Source organism: Eulemur rufifrons, chromosome 27, assembly GCF_041146395.1.
Source record: "Eulemur rufifrons isolate Redbay chromosome 27, OSU_ERuf_1, whole genome shotgun sequence".
Taxonomy (NCBI): domain Eukaryota; kingdom Metazoa; phylum Chordata; class Mammalia; order Primates; family Lemuridae; genus Eulemur; species Eulemur rufifrons.
In genome coordinates this window covers 26401576-26419998 of record NC_091009.1, presented here as the reverse complement: position 1 = coordinate 26419998, position 18423 = coordinate 26401576, and the positions used below count along the sequence as shown (strand labels likewise).

The 18423-nt window shown below is 49.6% G+C and overlaps 1 protein-coding gene across 1 annotated transcript in view; it reads right to left on the bottom strand.

Moving 5' to 3' along the window:
• Positions 1–18423, bottom strand: part of PLXNA2 (plexin A2) — a 205435-nt gene that overhangs the window by 57603 nt on the left and 129409 nt on the right. Inside the window, exons 5-9 of the mRNA XM_069459575.1 lie at positions 16087–16187; positions 12865–12988; positions 11427–11580; positions 10741–10837; positions 7483–7597 (exon numbers count right to left, since the gene is read on the bottom strand). Of these exons, the coding sequence (XP_069315676.1) occupies positions 7483–7597; positions 10741–10837; positions 11427–11580; positions 12865–12988; positions 16087–16187 (591 nt within the window). The remainder of the gene's footprint in view (positions 1–7482; positions 7598–10740; positions 10838–11426; positions 11581–12864; positions 12989–16086; positions 16188–18423) is intronic.

Here is an 18423-nt window from a genome sequence, read left to right as displayed (position 1 = left end):
AGTTTACTGAGCTCTGTACCTAGATGCTGCTTCTCCACCTGAGGTCGAAGTACCACCCCTACACCTCCAATCTCCTCTTTCTCCCTCTGCCCCAGGAAACATGAGCCCAGAGCCTCTGGCAGTGAGGATGGAGAACCCACAGGGAATTGTTTCCTCTCTCCAGGGATGAACTCGGGAAATCCCTGCAGGTGACTCCTCTTTCCCCTTCCCTTCCCCCAGGCAGTGGTTCTTAGAGGGAATTTCTGGGAACACATGGGGACCAGGATTCCTGGACTCCCTGCAAGATGTAGGAGAGTGTCCAACAACAAAAAACTGTCCTCCTAATGCCAAAGGCGATGCCTGTTAAGAAGCCCTGTGCAGTGCCGGCAGTGTTGAGTGATGGCCCAGTCTCGGATGGGGAATCGGGAGAGCTGGCCATCTGGTGAGGCTTTGGCTGTCGCCTCTTTTCCCTTTTCCTCTTTTCCCTAGTTGCAAGTCCCTCGGCATGTGGCCCCTGCCTACCTCCCTCTTAACCCTGTGGTTTTTGCACATGATGGTCCAGCCATGCTGAACATACGGTTAGTTATGAGGTGCCATCTCCCTTACTGGATCTGTCTCTGGGCCTTTGAACATGCTTTTCTCTCTGTCCCAATCACCCACTCCTGCCTCCTAGCCTCTGTCTTCCTCCCGGCCCCTGCCCTGCCTAAGCCCCTCTCAATCAGCCTTCAAACTCAGCTCAGCTTCTCCTTCTCTGGAAGGCCGTCCCTGACCCTGTCCCTGCACTGGGTCAGGGTGGGTTATGGATCTTCTCCCATGATCTCATCTGACCCACAGGATTGCAATTTCTTGTTGACTTGCTGTCCTCACTGGGCTGTGAGCTTCTTGCAAATCAGCTGCATCTTATTCACCTCCATAAACCCAGCTTCATCCCAGTGCCTGACATGTAGTGGACATTTGGTCATTCCTTGTGGGAAGGCAAATGGAAAAGAAGAAAATAAAGCAACCCGTGAAAAGACCTCAAAGTCTCCTTTTAGCTCCCACTTCACAGATTCTTTAGAGATGAGATAAAGTCCTGCCTTCTGGACATCAAGGGACTTGAGAAGGAGTTTGATTCTCAAATGCTGGGGCTGGAAATGGTCACGGGTTTTGGAGTCACATGAGTTCTAAAGTGGCATGTCCATATCTATTAGGACATCCTGAGGATGTATGAAGAGCTGGGTCCAGAAGAAATTCTCCCCAGAGATCTATGTAGGAGGGTTTGGGTGGACCTGCAGGGTCACTGGTGTCATCCCCTGTCTGCTGGCCAGTTGCATGTGAGGACTCCAGGCAGGCTGGGCCTCCTCGACAGAGAAGATCCCAAGGCAACCCCAGAACAGATGGGTCCCTGTCTAGGAGCCAGTCACTCAGGCTGCAAACTCATAAACTTGCTCTTTACTGCACTTTTACTTTCATTCCCTGCGGGCACTCTTGACAGAGTCTTTCATATATTTATAGCCAAGAAAAAAATGAACACCACTTTAGGGAAGCCCAGGCATTCCACGGAAAAGGAGACACCACTTACTATTAGTGGCTAAAAGAATCCCCATCGAATCTATTACGTTAGCATTTTAATTTAGGTTAGAAATTAGGCTGAGGTATAATGGGGGGACTGTGTGTGTGTGTGTGTGTGTGTGTGTGTGTGTATGAGAGAGAGACAGAGAGAGAGAACAGATTTGCAGACTCTGAACCAGTTGATGAATTGTAAATGATGAACAGTTGTTTTTCGTCTCTAATGAGCTTAGACAACAAATTTAAATTTCAGTAGCAAGGTCTTAAAGATGTGCTTTTGGAAGTATGATGTCTTAGATTAGTAAACAAGATTACAGAATCCTTTTAACTTTGACAAAAGTGTGTGTGTGCATGTGCATATATATATATATATATATGTAACAACACACACACACACACACACACACACTTTCATCTTTTTGGCTGGGCTAAGCCCAGTCCAACCTGGAAGTTAGAGAATCATGAGTAGACTTTACGAGTACTCTTGTGAGTTTTTAAGTGGATTCTAGAATTTTAGAAAAATTTCCCATGGTCTGCTGCTTCAGACCTTTCGGAACTAAATTTAAGGACAATGATTAGGGTCTTCCCAAACGCCTAAATAAGCTCCAAGATTGCCCCAGTAGAAAAAGGACGTCTTATGCTTTGCTTATTTGGCTATTTCTCTGAGGTCAGACAGAATAGGATTTTTCCTTCCGTTCTCTAGGGTAAAGGAAAGAAATTATTGGTGCCCCAAGTACACTCTCTGTATCTTGGGAAATGGGAAGATCCAGACCCTTTGGGTTATGAGATGGTTCTGGCGAGTATATTCATGAGGGGCCGGGAGTCCTGGAGACGGCAGCGGGGAGGGCTGAAGGCAGCTGCGGGAGACTGGCAGCCCACGGACTGCCAAGTTGTGGGAACGCCAGTACCTCTGGGGCCTGAGGACAGTAGTGGCTTCATCAGATACGCTGAGGCCCCTTCCAACCTGTTTGCTTCTGTGGGTACACACAGGTACACAAGAGGCACATACATGTGCATACACACACACACCCACACACACTACCTGTCCTAAGAGCAAGAAAGCAAATAATCATCAGATGCTTTTTCTGCAGAGTGTTAAGACTGTTGTTATCATGTTTTTGTTTTTGGTTTGAGACACAGTCTCCTTCTGTCACCCAGGCTAGAGTGCAGTGGCATCAGCCTAGCTCACAGCAACCTCAAACTCCTGGGCTCAAGCAATCCTCCTGCCTCAGCCTCCCAAGTAGCTGGGAACTACAGGCGAGCATCACCACGCCCAGCTAATTTGTCTATTTTTAGTAGAGACAGGGTCTTGCTTTTGCTCAGCCTGGTCTCAAACGCCTGAGCTCAAGCGGTCCTCCCGCCTCAGCCTCCCAGAGCACTAGGATTACAGGGTGAGCCACTGCGCCCGGCCTGTTGTTATCATTCTTATATACTGATCCTCACTGTCTTCTGAATGGCCTCTTGAGGTCACCTGATTCCTCCTCTGTCTCCAGGCTGGCTGGAGCCAGCATCACCTCCTCAGCAGCAACCTTAGCTTAAATCAAGATGAACAGACATCCTGTTTGGGAACATCCTGGGGTCGGGGCAGGTGGGGAAGAGGAAGCACAACCACAGTGAGGGCAGGCACCCTGGGGTAGGAGCCCTGTGAGTCTTGGGGCCCCCTTGCCCAGCCTCTGCAGCTGTGCTCTGCCAGCTTTCTGTGCTGGGGACCCGTTAGCCCTCTGAAACGACTTCTCCCATGTGGAAATGGCATTATCTTCACCCACTGGACTTCAAAGGGAGAGAGCAGCCAGCATCCTGGGAAGCTAATCGGATTTATTTGGTTCTATCTTTCCCCTGGGACAGGGCATAAAGAAGATATTTATGTATCTACATCTCACTAGGCCTGGTTTAGCCATGGAGGAAGATGAGCTTTAAAAGCTGAAAGCCATACATACTCCCGCGCACACCCGCTTGCTAACACCTTGTCACAGCCTGATCCGGCCCAGGGAGGTAGAGATTTTGGGGGCCCCATCAGAGATCTGTTGTACTCTGAGTGCTGGAAAGGTCTGGCTCATTACCTTAAGAGAGCTCAAGAGATGGTTCAATTGAAATTCAGTTTCCTCAACTACAAAATGGTGCCAATAACACGTGACAACCCTAGATTGCAGGGCAGAGGAATAGGAAAGTACATTTTAAGTGGTAATACAAAAGCTGTCTGGAAAGTATTCGGCCATTGTTAATGTAAGGAGAACATATTACATGGTCAGATACTTTCCGGACAGCCCTCGTAAGTTGGATTAACAATTGTTAACATTACTACATATTTCTCGTGTGTGTGTGTGTGTGTGTGTGCACATGCATGCAGGAACAGAGGACTTCAGCTTATTCAAGGCCATCTTGGAACACTGAGTCTGAATCCTGATTTCTGTATTTATTTGACAATCATAGGAAAATTGCTTAACTTATCTAAGCCTCAGTTTATTTATCTATAATAGAATCCACTTCCTATACGGCATACTTAAGATTAAATCAGATTTATATATATATAAAATGCTGCATATATAATAAGCACTCAATAAATGTTAACTACTGATACTTTCATTCTGAATGGCATTCACTCTAGCACAGCTGTTCCTCGTTGTCAAGCCTAAGCATGGGAATTGTTCCATCATCCCTCCGGAAAAATGTGTGCAGATTTACCTCATGCTCCGGCTGTTTTTAACTCTGGAAATGGCACTACTGACCCATCTTCCATGGGCAGTTTCTCCATCTGCAGAGACGGATTTGTGCTGGCCCGTCCATAGCCCGAACCCTCATGACCAGCAGCGAAGGGCCAGATTGAAGCCAGGCCAGCGAGTATTGCTGTGGCTATGGAAACAAATGAGCTTTCGGGCCCTGCTTTTCTGTACAAAGCAGACTGTACTCAGCCTTTTTGGATGCTTGAGTTCTCTGTAGCCTTGGGCAAAAAAACTCCTAAATTTTTAGCATCTTGCTTACCACAGATGTCAGATATGAATTATATGAAACTGCAGGGCTGCTGCGAGAATCAATTGAAATGCCAGATGTCAGTGGTTCTCAATCTTTAGCTTCACCTGGGATGGAGCCCGACAATTTGAATTTCTAATGTGTTACCAGGTGGCGCTGGAGCTGCTGGTCCCTGGCAGGCGCACTTTGAGAACTCCTGCCTCACGTGAAAGAGTCACAAATGTGTGATGCTTTAATGTTGGTGTAGGAATCAATGGAGCTCATCAGTTATACATTGTTTCTAGGAAGTAGACAGACATAAAATTTTGATTCAAAGTTGGGAAAGGAGGCTTACTGGAAATCTAAAAGAGATATTCTAGGAACCCCAAAGAGACAGCTAAGCAATTTCCAGTCCTCCAAAGAGCATGTAGACATCAGAAGGGACTCCTGATAGACTAAGAGAAACCTTATCCAAGGCATGGGGCACGGGGCATCTTTGCTGTTCCTCAAACTTTTAGGAATGGGGTTCCCCTAAAGCAGATCTTTGGACAGAAAAGAGCAGGGCCTTGGAGCTATTTGCTGAGAAGGGATGTGCAGCCATCTGCAGCTAAGAGCTAGAGCAGCATTTTAGGAAGCCTATAGGAAGTGGCCTGGCAACTTCGCTGGGAATCTGCACCATATTTCCTTTCCTGAGCGAAGCTGGGAGCTGGATGGAGTGTGGGCTTCCTCCCAGGCCCCACGAGAGCCAATCCCTGGCCGTCCAGCCAGTTCCCATTCAGGGTGACAGGGAGAGGAGGGGACAGAACCCCAAGGCACAGACATCAAGCACAGAAAATGAAACAAAAAGGAGGTGGGGAGTGTCCGGGTTCACTCCCCCTCCCCACACACACACCCTGGGCTCTTTTGCTATTAATTTATCCCGAGTTGGGGCGCAGGGAGGCAACGGCTTCTCCCCGGCCAGCTCTCTGGAATGTTCGAGCCTCTCGCCTGCGGCTGAGAGGGAGCTGTGATTCAGTCACCTCTGAACGGTGCGAGGGAGGCCGGGCCTGTTTCCAATTAGCCCGCTGGGGCTCAGGCCTCTGGGCCTCCACGCACACCGGGCAGAGTTTGTTTGTCTTGCTCCGTGTGACACTCCTCTTGCCCTCGCTCCAGCTGCAGGTCGCTTTCAGGCTTGGCTGTGGTTTCTCTGTGCCCGAGGGGGTGTCCTCTGAGAAAAGGCAGCAGCTGTCTTGTGTGTCCAGGTCTGCACGTCAGCCTCTGTGTTCTGGGGCCTTTTCCATCTATTGTGTTAGGAAGCTCAGAAGTTCAGCAGTGGCTCATGTGAAGGCAAGATCTGGGACTGTGTGTCCCACTCTTCACTGCCTAGCCTTTGCCCCTGGCCAGGCCTCCCGAGGACTGGCTGGCCTGCCCCCCTCAGCTGTTCTTCCATTGGCTCCCAAACTACGGCAAACACCCCCATCCATACTTGCAGCTCTTGGGCCCTTTTCTTGGAATGAGAAGACTGGCCCAAAAGAATTCCAGGACTGGAATTAATTTCTAGTGTCCACTAAGACCAGCACAGTGCTTCCAGGCCAGCTGCATTAAAGTATTCACACTGGCTAGAGGAAAATCCTTTTTCTGGAAGGTTCCCAGGGCACAAGATGCCTGGTTCCATCATGCTGAGGCAGCTGTGGATGTGTCTGTCTTAAATGCCACCTGTGGGGACCATCTATGTTTCTCCCTTTTAAGACAGGCAAATTCCATTTTTCTGATTGACTATAATGCACGTTATTTCAGGTACTAAGAAGAGTTCAAGGCCATAGGTGTGTGTTTGGGAAACCTTTCAAGGTCTATTTCCTTAAGCTTAGACATGGAAGCAACCAGCACAGCTATCAAGATTAGGAGACACAAGAGACACAAATTTCGTGAAATCTTAGAAAAGCAGAAACAAGTTCCATCAATGGAATTTGGGTAGAGAGGTCATTGGTTTATCCGTTCTTTCATGCACGCAGTCCACAAACATTTACTGAATAAGATACTGAGGCTCTAAAGATAAGATGCAGTCCTTGCCTTCAGGGAGCTTATAGCCTAGTGCAAGAGGAAGATGTGTATAGAAAGACTATACTAGTATATGAATACGATACATTGTCACTTATTAACATTTGTGGATTTTCTAAAAGATAGAACAAGAGGGAAATGTGTGTACATGCACACTTGCATTTTTATGAATACATAGGGTCTCTATAGTTGTTGAAACACAACTGGCCAACCTGGGGCATGAGAAGCATTAGACATAAGAATGGGAAACTTACCACGCAGGCTTCACTATCCTGAGACATGCCATGAATACGTAAGACAGTCAACATCAATGAATAATAATTGAATGGGATATTCATTGGAAAGATAAGCAATTTGATTTTTCACTGTCTTGATAACAAAAGGTGGGTCAGGCTTTAGGGATGGAGTTTGAACTGTATAATAAAATAAGACTTTTAGTAATGCCTGGTTCTTTTTACTGGCTGAATTTCTCTCTCTTACTACAAGGCCACCCACCCAGTCCTACATCAGAGTCAAAGAATCACTGAATTTTAGAGTTGGAAGAGAAGTTGGCATGAAAGAATGGTTGAGAGTGAATGTTTTATTGAACTAGACTGTGTCTGCTGCTAAGCAAAGGGCCAGACTCACAGAACAAATGGCATCACTATACTCTTCTAGACCAGGGAGTCTGTTTGGTTGGATGTGTTTCCTCTAAGCTTTTAGTCTCAACTCCCCAGTTACCTTCAAGCTTTTTTTTTTGAATGGATACAGTCTTAGGAGTCTAGTAGATACCGTCTCTGCCTCTGGGGTCATTTGCTGCCAGTTTTTTGAGCTTTATGATAACAAGGCTTTCTAACATGTAGACTCTCTGGTAAGAGGACCAAGATGGGCCAGGGCAAGGAGATGGCCAAGCCACTGGACTGATCATCTAAAAAGTGAGGGGCCACTCAGATTCACTGGGGACATTGCCATGCCAAGGTGAACCCTTCTTACCTCAGAAGTATTAATCCTGCCCTCTTGGAAGGAGCAGGTGGTGGGATCATGAGTGCAGAGGTTACGGTACTTGCACCAGTGGCAGCGGAAGGCGCTGTTGACACAGGACAGGCACCTGCAAAGACAGAGAAAGTAAGAGGCAAAGAGAAGGGAGAGGAGAGGGAAGGTAACGGCAGGTCAGGCAGCCATGCGTCATGATGGAGATCTTTAATTCTGTCTCACTCTCAGGACTGGTAGGTCATCCTCTAGCACTGGGTATTGTGGATTCTCCATCCAAGGTGTTCACGGGACCAGAAAATTGGAAGGACAATGAGACCCCAGTGGGACTGATGCAACTTACAAAGCAGTGGTGTGCTGCGGCTGGCCTGTACCGGCTCATGAGAGCTGATCATATTTTCAGAAATTTTGCAAGGTAGACATCATGTTGGTAGCTTGAAATTGGCAATGGTAGGAACATTTACACCACAGACATGGGCAATGCTGCAAAGTAGGTTTTTCCCCAATTGCTGGTAGTTAAACATTTACCAACATACCATCACTTATAAGATAGGGTAGCCGAAAGAGCACAGGGCTAGAAATTGGGTAGATCCAATGCCAGTCTTGCCTCTGCCACTGCCCTGGGGTCACCTTGAGTAAGTCACTTCACCCTCTGAATCGAAGTTTCTCCAACTGTCTGTAATAAAATATTCCTGTCTATGCTGCAGGGCTGGTTGGTGTCAAATGAGATAATGCACAGAAAATGGTTTCAAAAAGTACAATGCTAAACGTGAGTATTATTTTCAAGTGCTTAAATTACCTGTTATTTCAACCTCTTAAATAACATGTGAGTGTTAACAATTGATTCATATCACCTGTGTTATTGAACTTGGGGGAGTTAACAGTATTAAATGATAACTTTGTCCCACTCCTCAAGTTGTCTGGGTATGGAACAATAGAAAATGTGTGTGGCACATGCCTTTCTAACCAGGGTGAGTACTTCTTTCTTTCCAGTTTCGCCTGCAGGCTGTGTATACTATTTTGGGTCTCTGTGCCTGATCAGACCATTATAATGGAAATAGCTCTTGTGGGTGGGGTTGGTCTTCCCCCTCCTCGCCAGCTTCCCTACTCTGGTCTTTCATCAGACCAGTCTGGAACGGACAGGCCAGGTTTGCAGTCTGGCGCCATCTGGTGGGGTCCTGATTACATTTGGGCGTTCGTGGATCCAGCCAGGGTCACTGACTAACAGGTCACAGTGTGAGAGGTGTGCCAGCCCACCTGCACTTCCTCTTCCCATGCACATCATTTTATCCTCTTCTACATATGCCCAGAGTTAGTTAGTTCCTAAGCTTAGGCCAACACTATTTCATGTACTCTCAGATTGACTGGTTCTTGCTACCATCTTACGATTCAGTAAGTAAATAATGACAATGGACCAAGGACCAAAGGACAATGGCACTGGGGCTCTAGCTAGACCTGGCTCTTCTCCTGGCTAATGTTGTGAACTTCATTGTAGGACTTATCCCCTGCGGGCCACAGTGTACAGAGGGGTCTAAACTTGATTCCGTGACTTTTCACTGTGAATTTCGGGAATAGAGAAGGGTAAGATAGACAGACAGTGCTTGGGGATAAAATGGAATCTTTGCTGTCAAGGAGACCTGCTTTTTTTCCTGTTCAGACTTGCTGCCTGTGACAGCATCTCTGTTGCCATAGCACTGGATTTTCGAAAGTGGTGACATCACACTGGGTTGCCATGGGGATGAGGGTGCTCTTACAAACAATGGATTCCATGATTGCCATGTTGGAGTTTGAGAAGGAGTGGAGAAGTTCCCTCTCCAAGATGACTACATTTCTCAAAGCAGGGTTGGCTGGGATTGGAATGCAGTGGTTAGTGGGCAATTTTGTCCATTTCAGTTTCAGCTACTTTCTGCTTTGCTTTGGTTCCTGCCAGACTGTTTTTTACCATTTGTTCTGTCTTTTCCAGCACATCTATTGATTTGTCCCAATGGGCTCAGATATGTCTCCTTCCTTGACTATTAGGTATAGAGAGAGATCCTATAACTCCAGAAAATTATTCTAATCATGAAAATCAAGGTCAGGAAAGGGGAGGCTGAGGAGGACTAGCTCATATGTCTATTTTAATGGCCAAAGATTCCCATAGGGCTTAGCTGCAAACAGACCCTCTCACCACCTCAATTGCTAAACCCATTGTGCCCATAGCTTGGACCATACAGACTTGATACCACTGGAGTTATGCCTATGATGTACATCTTGAGTGGCTGCTGTCCCGGGCAATGGGAAGGGATGTCCCCAATTACTGCTCCCTCTTGCATGGAGCTGTTGTTTGGCCTCTCCACTTGCAGAATGTCCAGGGTCATTGGTCCTAAGACCTTCATGTGGCTCTCTTATAGAGATTTGTGTTTCCCTCTTTGTAAACCAAATGGTGCATGAGTTCCCAGCTTCTGTGGAAGGGTCACAGTTTCTCTTCCAAAGAAGATCAGCAGAAACTAAGTAGGGGTCTTTCTCCTCCCTTCCTGACCCTGCTTTTTCGTTGTGAAATGCGCCCAGCTTCCTGCACAGTTGTGGGATCGCCTAGCTTGAGGGCACCGGCTGGCAGGCATTCAGCTCTTGGAGATGGCTGGTGAGGCCAGCTGAGCTATGAACTCAAGTCCCTCTGGAGGCTGGTGGTTTGGTCTGTCTGGTTTCCTCTCCTCTTTCAAAGTTGAAAGACCGATTTGGAAAATGGTAGAGTTAAAGCCTCCACCTTCGCTGCACAGCCCAGGTCCTTTTATTGTATGCTGAGAGGTGCTTTCCCCACCCCTGCTCCTCCTCTGTGGGTAACTGTGCACATAGCTAGCTGACTCCTTGTCTTGGAGTCCTTCTTCATTTGGTTATGGGATGACATGTCCAAATTCCACTCACTGACCTTTTCTACCTTCAAAGACATCACCAACTGATCTAAAATGGAGAACTTTTCTTGTGATTCCTGGGCCATGACCCTCTTTTTACTGCCTTGGTTTGAGAGCTGGGGGTAGGGTGTGTTGAGGTGGGGGCCAAGGAAGACTGAATGAGATCAGAGGCTACGGAGAGTGAGTGCTGTTCAGTTTAATATAGTGACATTTATGCACAGTGTACTTTGTCCAAACAACAGGGAAGGCCCTATAGGGAGACTATGAGGTGACTACAACATGATTCCTGTCCCAAAGAAGCTTAGAGTTGAGGAAGAGAAACCCCACACCCATATCCAGACCCAGAGTAACACTCTTTCCAGTAAGTGCTTACAGTTGGTGGGCGCTGCAGTTGTAGAACTTGAACTCAGTGCTAACAAATATCTTCCCTGTCTCCTTGGACCTCAGCTGCAGCTCTAGCCCAAACCAGTCTGGAAAAGAAAAGATTGGAGTAGAGTGACAACCTGGGGACCCAGTGGACAGCCTGAAGGCAAAGGGTAAGTCACAAAGCCACCTTAGGGCTTTCTTGGGGCACAGATGGCAGATAGAACCTCTTCTCCTCCCAAGAGAGTCCCTTCGGGTGATTACCCGCCCGTCCGTCAGACCCAGACATTCCCTGGCTGTGGGGGGGGAGGAGTGCATTCCATGGAACCCCCAGCCTTGGTCAGGCCTGCTCAGTTACTGAAAGAATTTCAGAAATCTTAGGCCAGTACCCCCAGTTCTGTGGTGAGGACACGATGAAAACCACTGACGGAAGCCACTCCATTCCTGGGCAGTCTGGAAAGACTCTTTGCAAACTCTTCAGCCTTAACCCAAATGGGAGCAAGGGTTGTCCTTCCTTCTGAAATTCGCTTTGGGGCATGACAGTTTGCTTTCAAACTCAAACAGGCCGCATGAGCCAATGTGAGCATCTGGTATAAGAACACCTGGCCAGGCAACTTCTGTGCCTGGCACTTGTGCCCCACCTCACCACGGCAGAGCAGCCCCTAGCATGTGACCCTCATGGCACACACTTCTTACCTTGGTCCAGAGGGATGACAGGGACATCCTTGGGCCCAGGTGAGATGCAGATGACCTGGCTCCCAGACACCTGCCCCTCCACTTCTGTCAAGTTCCCAAAGGCACAGGAGATGCCCGCAGACAGATCGGGAGCGTCACTCACAACCAGGCTGAGCTGTGGGAGGAGCAACGTGACGATGACGTAGTAGGAAGAGCTCAGGAGACCAGGGCTCCGGGCCTGGCCCTGCCGTGGCCCATTGACCTGCTCACTGACCTCCCCAACCTCATCCATAAAAGAAGGGTGTCAGTCGAACGCCTGAGCTCCAGCAATCCTCCAGCCTCGGCCTCCCAGAGTGCTAGGATTACAGGCAAGAGCCACGGCGCCCAGCCAACACCCCTTTTAATGGTGAAAATGCCACAGACTCTCAGAAGAATCTGATGATTGAGAAAGTATTTAATGGCAAAAAAGCTGCCCTGAATCTAGTGCAGTTTTAAATGAGTTTGTACTCAGTTACTGCAATACAACATCTAAGCGGTATTTGAATAGGTGCAGCTCGCGACCGGCTCCCCCAAGCCATGAGGGAGCTCACAGGGATGGGGGGATAACACCCCTGCAGCCCCCACGTTGAGGACCACAGTGTAGGGAGGCTTCCCTTTGTCTTCCTACCCACACCCAGTGGTATTTATTTGCAGCGGGTTTCTCGGTCACAATGGGCATCACCTCGCCTTCCCGAATGTTTGGTGCTGAATCTCTGTCCCATTTTCGTTTCCATGGAACTAAGAGACTTAGGTACAAACTCCCCTGTTTATTCCCTCAGCTCTGTTGGAGTTAAAACCTCCTGGTGGGGATGAATGAAACGAAATTTTGGAAGGTTCATTAACTAATTAACATTCGTGAATGCTCATAAAACCTTCGGAATGAAATAACAGTGCAGGGCCCGAGGACATGAAATATTTTGGGTTGTACCTTGACTAGTAGTTAAGGGCTATTTTATTCTCTTTAATATTCTCTTTCAGCACATTCTGACTTCGAATTGAGTCTCAGTCTCTCCCTCTTTTAGGCTGTTTCTCTCTTACACACACACACACACACACACACACACACAGAGGCAACTTGCAGATTTCTGTGAGAGTGTAGCAAGGGGAGGATTATAAATACAGCAGATACTAAAGATGTGTTGTGATTTGGTATCGGATTGCATTGTGTAGTAGATGTTTGTTACTAAATGCAAAATCTAGATTTACAAAACAGATCAATGGGTAACGAATTTGCAGGGAGTCTGGAGAATGACTGTGCCCTTTACAACAGGAGTTAGCACAGGTTTGCTAAAAACAAACAGTTTCCTTGGGTCTTTACAGTCTGGCCAAGTCACAGGCTCTTGTGCAAGCGTTCAGGGAGCACCGGCACGCAGGTGCACGCTCCGCGCTCCCTGTCCCCGTCCCCGGGGTGCGTACTCACCAGCCGGCTGTGCTCAGACACCGAGATGCTGCTGGGCTGCACCGCGAGGCTCATGCACTGGCTTATGCTGGCAGCAAATCGATTAGGTTCCCAGGCCCGCTGGCACTTGTCCCTGCGGGAGCACCTGCCGTAAACACAGATTCACAAGAGGTCAGGCCTCTGGGACCCATCTGTTTGGCTCCATTGTCCCCTGGGCGGGAAGGGGGGCGGTTTGGTGCCCTGAGGCCTGTGGCTTGTCTTCTCCTGATGACTTTCACTGTACTCCAGAGGGCTCTGGGGACTCCCAGATGGTCGCTATAGCAGCTACAGACAGACTAAGAGGAAGGAGGATTAATCCCCAACACGAGAGATGCAGTTTAGACATAAAGGATAACTCCTCATGGCGCTGGGGGTGCGGGGACGAGCAGGTGAGGGAAGAGGGGGCCCAGCAATAGGCGAATCATGTGAACCTTGCCGTCAGGGTGCCTGGGCTCTAACCCCAGTCCTGTCACCTGCTTGGGCAAGTGACGTAATCTCTCTCTGTCTCAGTTTCCTCAACTGTAAGAGAACGAGGAAGATGATAATACCTACTTCACGGGGTTGGTGTGAGGACTGACGGCATTACTGCTTAGGAAATGGCCTGGCACACAGAGGGTGGCTCTGTTGGTGTCAGCCCTTATAAAACTAATATCAATGATGATAATGATTAATATTATTATTCCCCTCCAGAGGAATTTTAAAAGTAGGAAAGGGTCTTATTTTTTGGGACAGTGTGCCTATGATCTTGGGGGTGGATTAACAGCTCTTTGAAGGCAGTGGCCATGTTTTATTCATTGGGATATTCTACCTGTCACATGGTGTATTTTAAACAAACGTCTGTGTCATGAAATAATGCCTCCAGACGGAGAGACAGACCGGGAGCCGTGGCCAGGGCTGCCTGTGTCAGAAGCTCGCGTGGCTATTTCTCTCAACATCTTCATCGCTGGCACTAGGCTCCTCTGCCCACAGTGACAGGTGGACAGGTGACACCAGCACTCGGGAGCTTCAGGGGTTGCCGCCCGCCTTGTCACAAGGGACGCGCGCCAGGACTGGTGTGTCTCCCCACCGAATAGCCACCGGGACACTACGGATTCCACAATCGAGCAGTGATTCGCACTCCAACTCCCCCAAAACTCCTCCCCCTCTTCCTTTCCAGGCACATAATGGATCTAAATATGAACGCTGTCAAAGAAAAGAATTATTGAGGTTTAAGTGAATCCTTAAGATAGCTCTAAAGTGAGCTCTTGACTGGAGCCTTTATCTCATTGACTCACTGAAATGGCTCTTTTTTATCATACTATTTATGGCAACAGCCCTAACAGAGATAAATAGCCTGGAGACAATCACACACTTGCAAGAGCAAGGCACACAGAAGAGACAGGAAGGTTTCAAATCCCCCCCAGACCCAGAGGCTCTTTAGCCGTCTCCCTCAGCCCTCTGCCTCCATCCTCGCCCGGCGCGTGGGCCTGGGAGCTGGAGGTGGCCCGTCTCTCCATTCCCCTGTCACCAAGACAGGCTGCTGGGGACAGCTGGAGGGTACTACATGAAGGGCTGGTGAAGCCGAGGAGAAGCTCCGGGAGGCGGCGTGGCTGGCGAGGAGTGAGTGTCCTGGCAGGCAGGGAGGCTCCTCAGTCAGGGCCAGCCATGGCTCAGTCACTCCAGTAGCCACCGCTGACCTCGACCAGGAGGACCACAGGGGTGGTCTGGGTGGCTGGGGGAGACTTAGGCATTGCCCTTGGATCTGTAGGTGTCAGGACGCGCTAGGGAAAGCAGATGTCTTTGCTGTTGAAGAAATGATAATCCCTGATCTGTAATTTTGGTGTGTTCTCCATGGGAGAAGTGCCACAGGCAGTGAAGCTGGGAGGGCAGAGAGGACAGGAGCGGGGAGGAGGTGTGTAGCCGGACGTGATCACCGCAGGGCCACAGGGCGAGCAGCCCGGGACTCCTTGCACAGAGCTGGTGGGGGCTGTCAGCTTCTTTGGAGGAAGAAATTCTTTTGAGGGGAGAGCCTGCTGGCTGGCTGGCGGAGGGAACCCAGATTTACCCCCCTTTGCCAGTCCTGGGGTGCAACGTGGGTGGCATCAGCATAATTACCATTCGTCTGACCTAAATGGACACTCACCATCCAGGTTTTTCTAAGAGCATCTTTGCAAAACTTTTTGAGGAGTCTCTCACCTCTACAACCCAAGCAGGGTACCCAGTATTCGTGGGCTCAAATCCAGTCCGGATTTTGCATCTGTGAGGCACCAGCCTCTCTCCCTCCCTCCAGAGCCCTCCCAACACCTGCTGCAGAGGCTGGAAGCCAAGAGCTATTGTGCAGGACCCTGAACTCTGGCTCTCTGCCTCCGCCTCCACCCCAAACCCAGCACATTTCATGGAGATGCTTTGCTGCTGGCGCAGAGCCACAGTTTCCAACTCCACTGGGCAACAGAATTCCTAGCCAGCTCCTGCCTTGTTCTCTCCCTCTGGGGCTCTTCGAATTAGGAAGTTTAAGTATGATTTTGCATTTCTATTGAGCTGCTATTCAATGGCAGTGGATGAGGCCAGTTGGAGTGAGATGCGAGTTTCTTGGAATCATGAAATAACGAGGCCAGAAGGGTCCTCCCAAGGGTCCAGGGTCCATAATAATTATTTTGATTTGTGTAGCCTCTTCTGGGCTTCCTTGTCTCCAAAGCATTTATTATTTCATTTAGGCTTCACAATTCACCTGTGAAACAGGCATTTTCCCTATTTGGCAATGGGGAAATGAAAGCCTGGAATTGTCAGTGGGCCCCTCCAGGGTCACACAGCAGCTAGCCAGAGTCCCAACCTCCCCACTCCAGTACACCACCATCCGCGTGCCCTTGGCAGGGGCACCTGTTTCTGGCTCCACTGAGGAGGTTTTGGGGAAACCTAGAGATTCTACAGCTTCCCCGTGAGTTCTCTCAATGACACGAAGATATAGGCATATCACTTCAGAGCAGCTGGGAGTGCAGAATTTGGAAGTAAAATGAAAGACAGAGAGGCGGAGGCACTGCATTCAGAAGGAAGGCCCGCCCATGGCCTCTCTGCCTCTTCCTGCTCTCAACACCGGAGCCACGGTTAGAATTCCTGCTCAGAAGAGGGCGAGTCCTCTCTCTGTGCAAACTGTGGTCACATCCCCTGATCCCAGGAAAGCCCCTGGTCTCCCGCACGCCCACCCACTCCAGGACACCCCCAACTTACATGTTGTGCAGGGCACACCAGCCACAGTGAGGGTCCCCCGAACTCAGGCACTCCCTGCAAGTCGTGTACTGTTCACATGACTCCACGGGGACCCTGGTGACCTGGCAGAGAGAGGAAAGAGGGCACAGTGAGGTCAGGTGGTGACATCTAGCAGATGTATATCAGACAGACCTACATCCACCTAAACTTGCACTGCCACCTCCCCTAAAGAGGTGACATGGGGCAGGGAGGGGGGCAAATCAGTGGCCTCGATGTTCTCATCTCTTTGGCCACATAGGGTAGAATGTGTTTCTGCGTGGCAGGCCTGAGACTTCTTGCCTTTGCCAGAGGTAAAAGCAAACTCTCCAATCTATTTCTGGCTGCCACGAACTTCTTCTCGAGAGCCGGGCAAGCCAGTGGCAAGTACTGAAAATGGTTAACTCTGTTGAAAGGCTATTGAGTGGCACAAACTCATCTCTGAAGAGCTTTCAGCTGGGCTTGGGCTGAGACATCCTGCTTGCACAGAAAACATTCAAAAAGGGAGAGGAGAAACTTTTCCCATCAAATAATATTCATAGTATGGCACAGGCTCTTTACAGCCAACCAAATATACCACCTGGATCCAATTATCCCATTCTCTGATGTCTGCATTCAGTTTCTCTAGTAAACCCCCCATCCTTTGAAAAGTCTGGCTAAATGGGAACATCCACAGAAAAGAGCTGCCTGGATGAGTCTGTCTTGCCTGGAAAGGGGGACTCAGCAGCTCAACACCTTGCCCCTCTGGAGACCGCAGCCCTTGCAAACGCCTCCTGGCTTTCTGGGGTGCCCTGTACGTTTGGATATTACTCACCCCTACCTGCATGGGAGGGGTGACAATGAAGGCCAGGCAGGGGGTTAGGGGACTGAAGTGTTCCGTTTGGTATGTCCTAGGTGTCTGTCACTGGCTGGGGCAGGAGGCTGCTGTGCTGCAGAAACATTCGCTGGGCTGGGAATGGGTTGTCATTTGTCCGGGCATAGAGGTCCCCCACCTACCGGATGTGTGAGCTCAAGTGCAAACACAACCTGCGGTCCAGCAGCACAGTGTTCTGCCTCTGGCAGGGGGACAAAGGATATGATGGGGACACCTTCACAGCAGCCTCCTGAGAGGTTCCGGTGGATCTTAACACCGTTCATTCAGCAAATGTTTATCAGATGTCAGCCCTGCGGGGGCTCCGGCGGTGCGCACTGGAGAAACAACAGCAAACAGCACACGGATGCTGCCCTCGCAGAGCCCTGCAGGCCAGCGGGAGTTGGTGACTACGGATCAAGGGTCGCTCCGTGGTGCTGAGGTTTTGTCGCATGGGATTGGCATGGGCACCGGGGGGTCGGGAGCTTAGAGGACAGGCGGCCAGTGTGACCTGTCAGGAGGAAGGGGCCAGGGGAATGAGGGCGCGTCCTGGAGGGCAAGAATGGGGCAGATGCAGAGACCTGGAAAGGCGCGCCAAGCTGAATCACGGAGCAGCTCAGTACGGCGGGGAGAGAGAAGAGCCTCCTCTGTCGGGTGTCCCCACCGGCCTTACCACACTATCACGCTTACCATTCCATATAAAGCTTTTCTGTGAGTGACATGATGGGCTTTAAACCTCCCTAACGTCCCTTTAATAATAAAAACATGAAATACAGGGAGATAAGTGTAAAATCTTGCAATTCAGTTTAAAAAAAAAACTGATACTCTAAGCATAGGCTGGGGGACAGCTGATTGGAAATAGCTCAAGCGTAAGGACGGGGGGCGGGGGGGGGGGGGTTGAGTTGACTCTAAGTCCGATATCACCTGACAGGGTGATGCCGTAATTACAGAAGCCAATTTGGGCTACACAGATAGACACATAGTGTCAGGGTCGAGAGAGGTGGCCTCACACCGGGGAGTCCTGAGCTTGGGTCTCTGCAACCTGCTCTCAGAGGGTGCTGCTCAACCAGAGGGTGGCCGGGATGGGGTGGGACCCTGATGTGGATCTGAGGTACAGGGGAGGACCTGGGATGTTTGTTGAGCCCAAAGAGGAGGAGTCTCAAGGGAGTCATGGGGGCTGTTTCCCAGTGTCTGAAGGGCCACAGTGAGGCTGCAATAGGACTCGTGGGGAAAAAGTTTCAGGAAAGCTCAACATAAAGTTAGTGTTGTCCATGAATGCAACAGCCTGGCTTCCCGAGGGAACGCCTGTCACTGGGGTGCATGAGCACAGTCAAGGTGACATTTGTCTGGGAGGTTGTGAAAGGGAGCTCTGCCCTCAGAGCAGGGCTGCATTTGTCCCTTCCAATTCTGACATTCCAGGATTCTATTTCCCACCGTTTACCTAACTCCTCCCTGAGACTGTTTAGGATTGC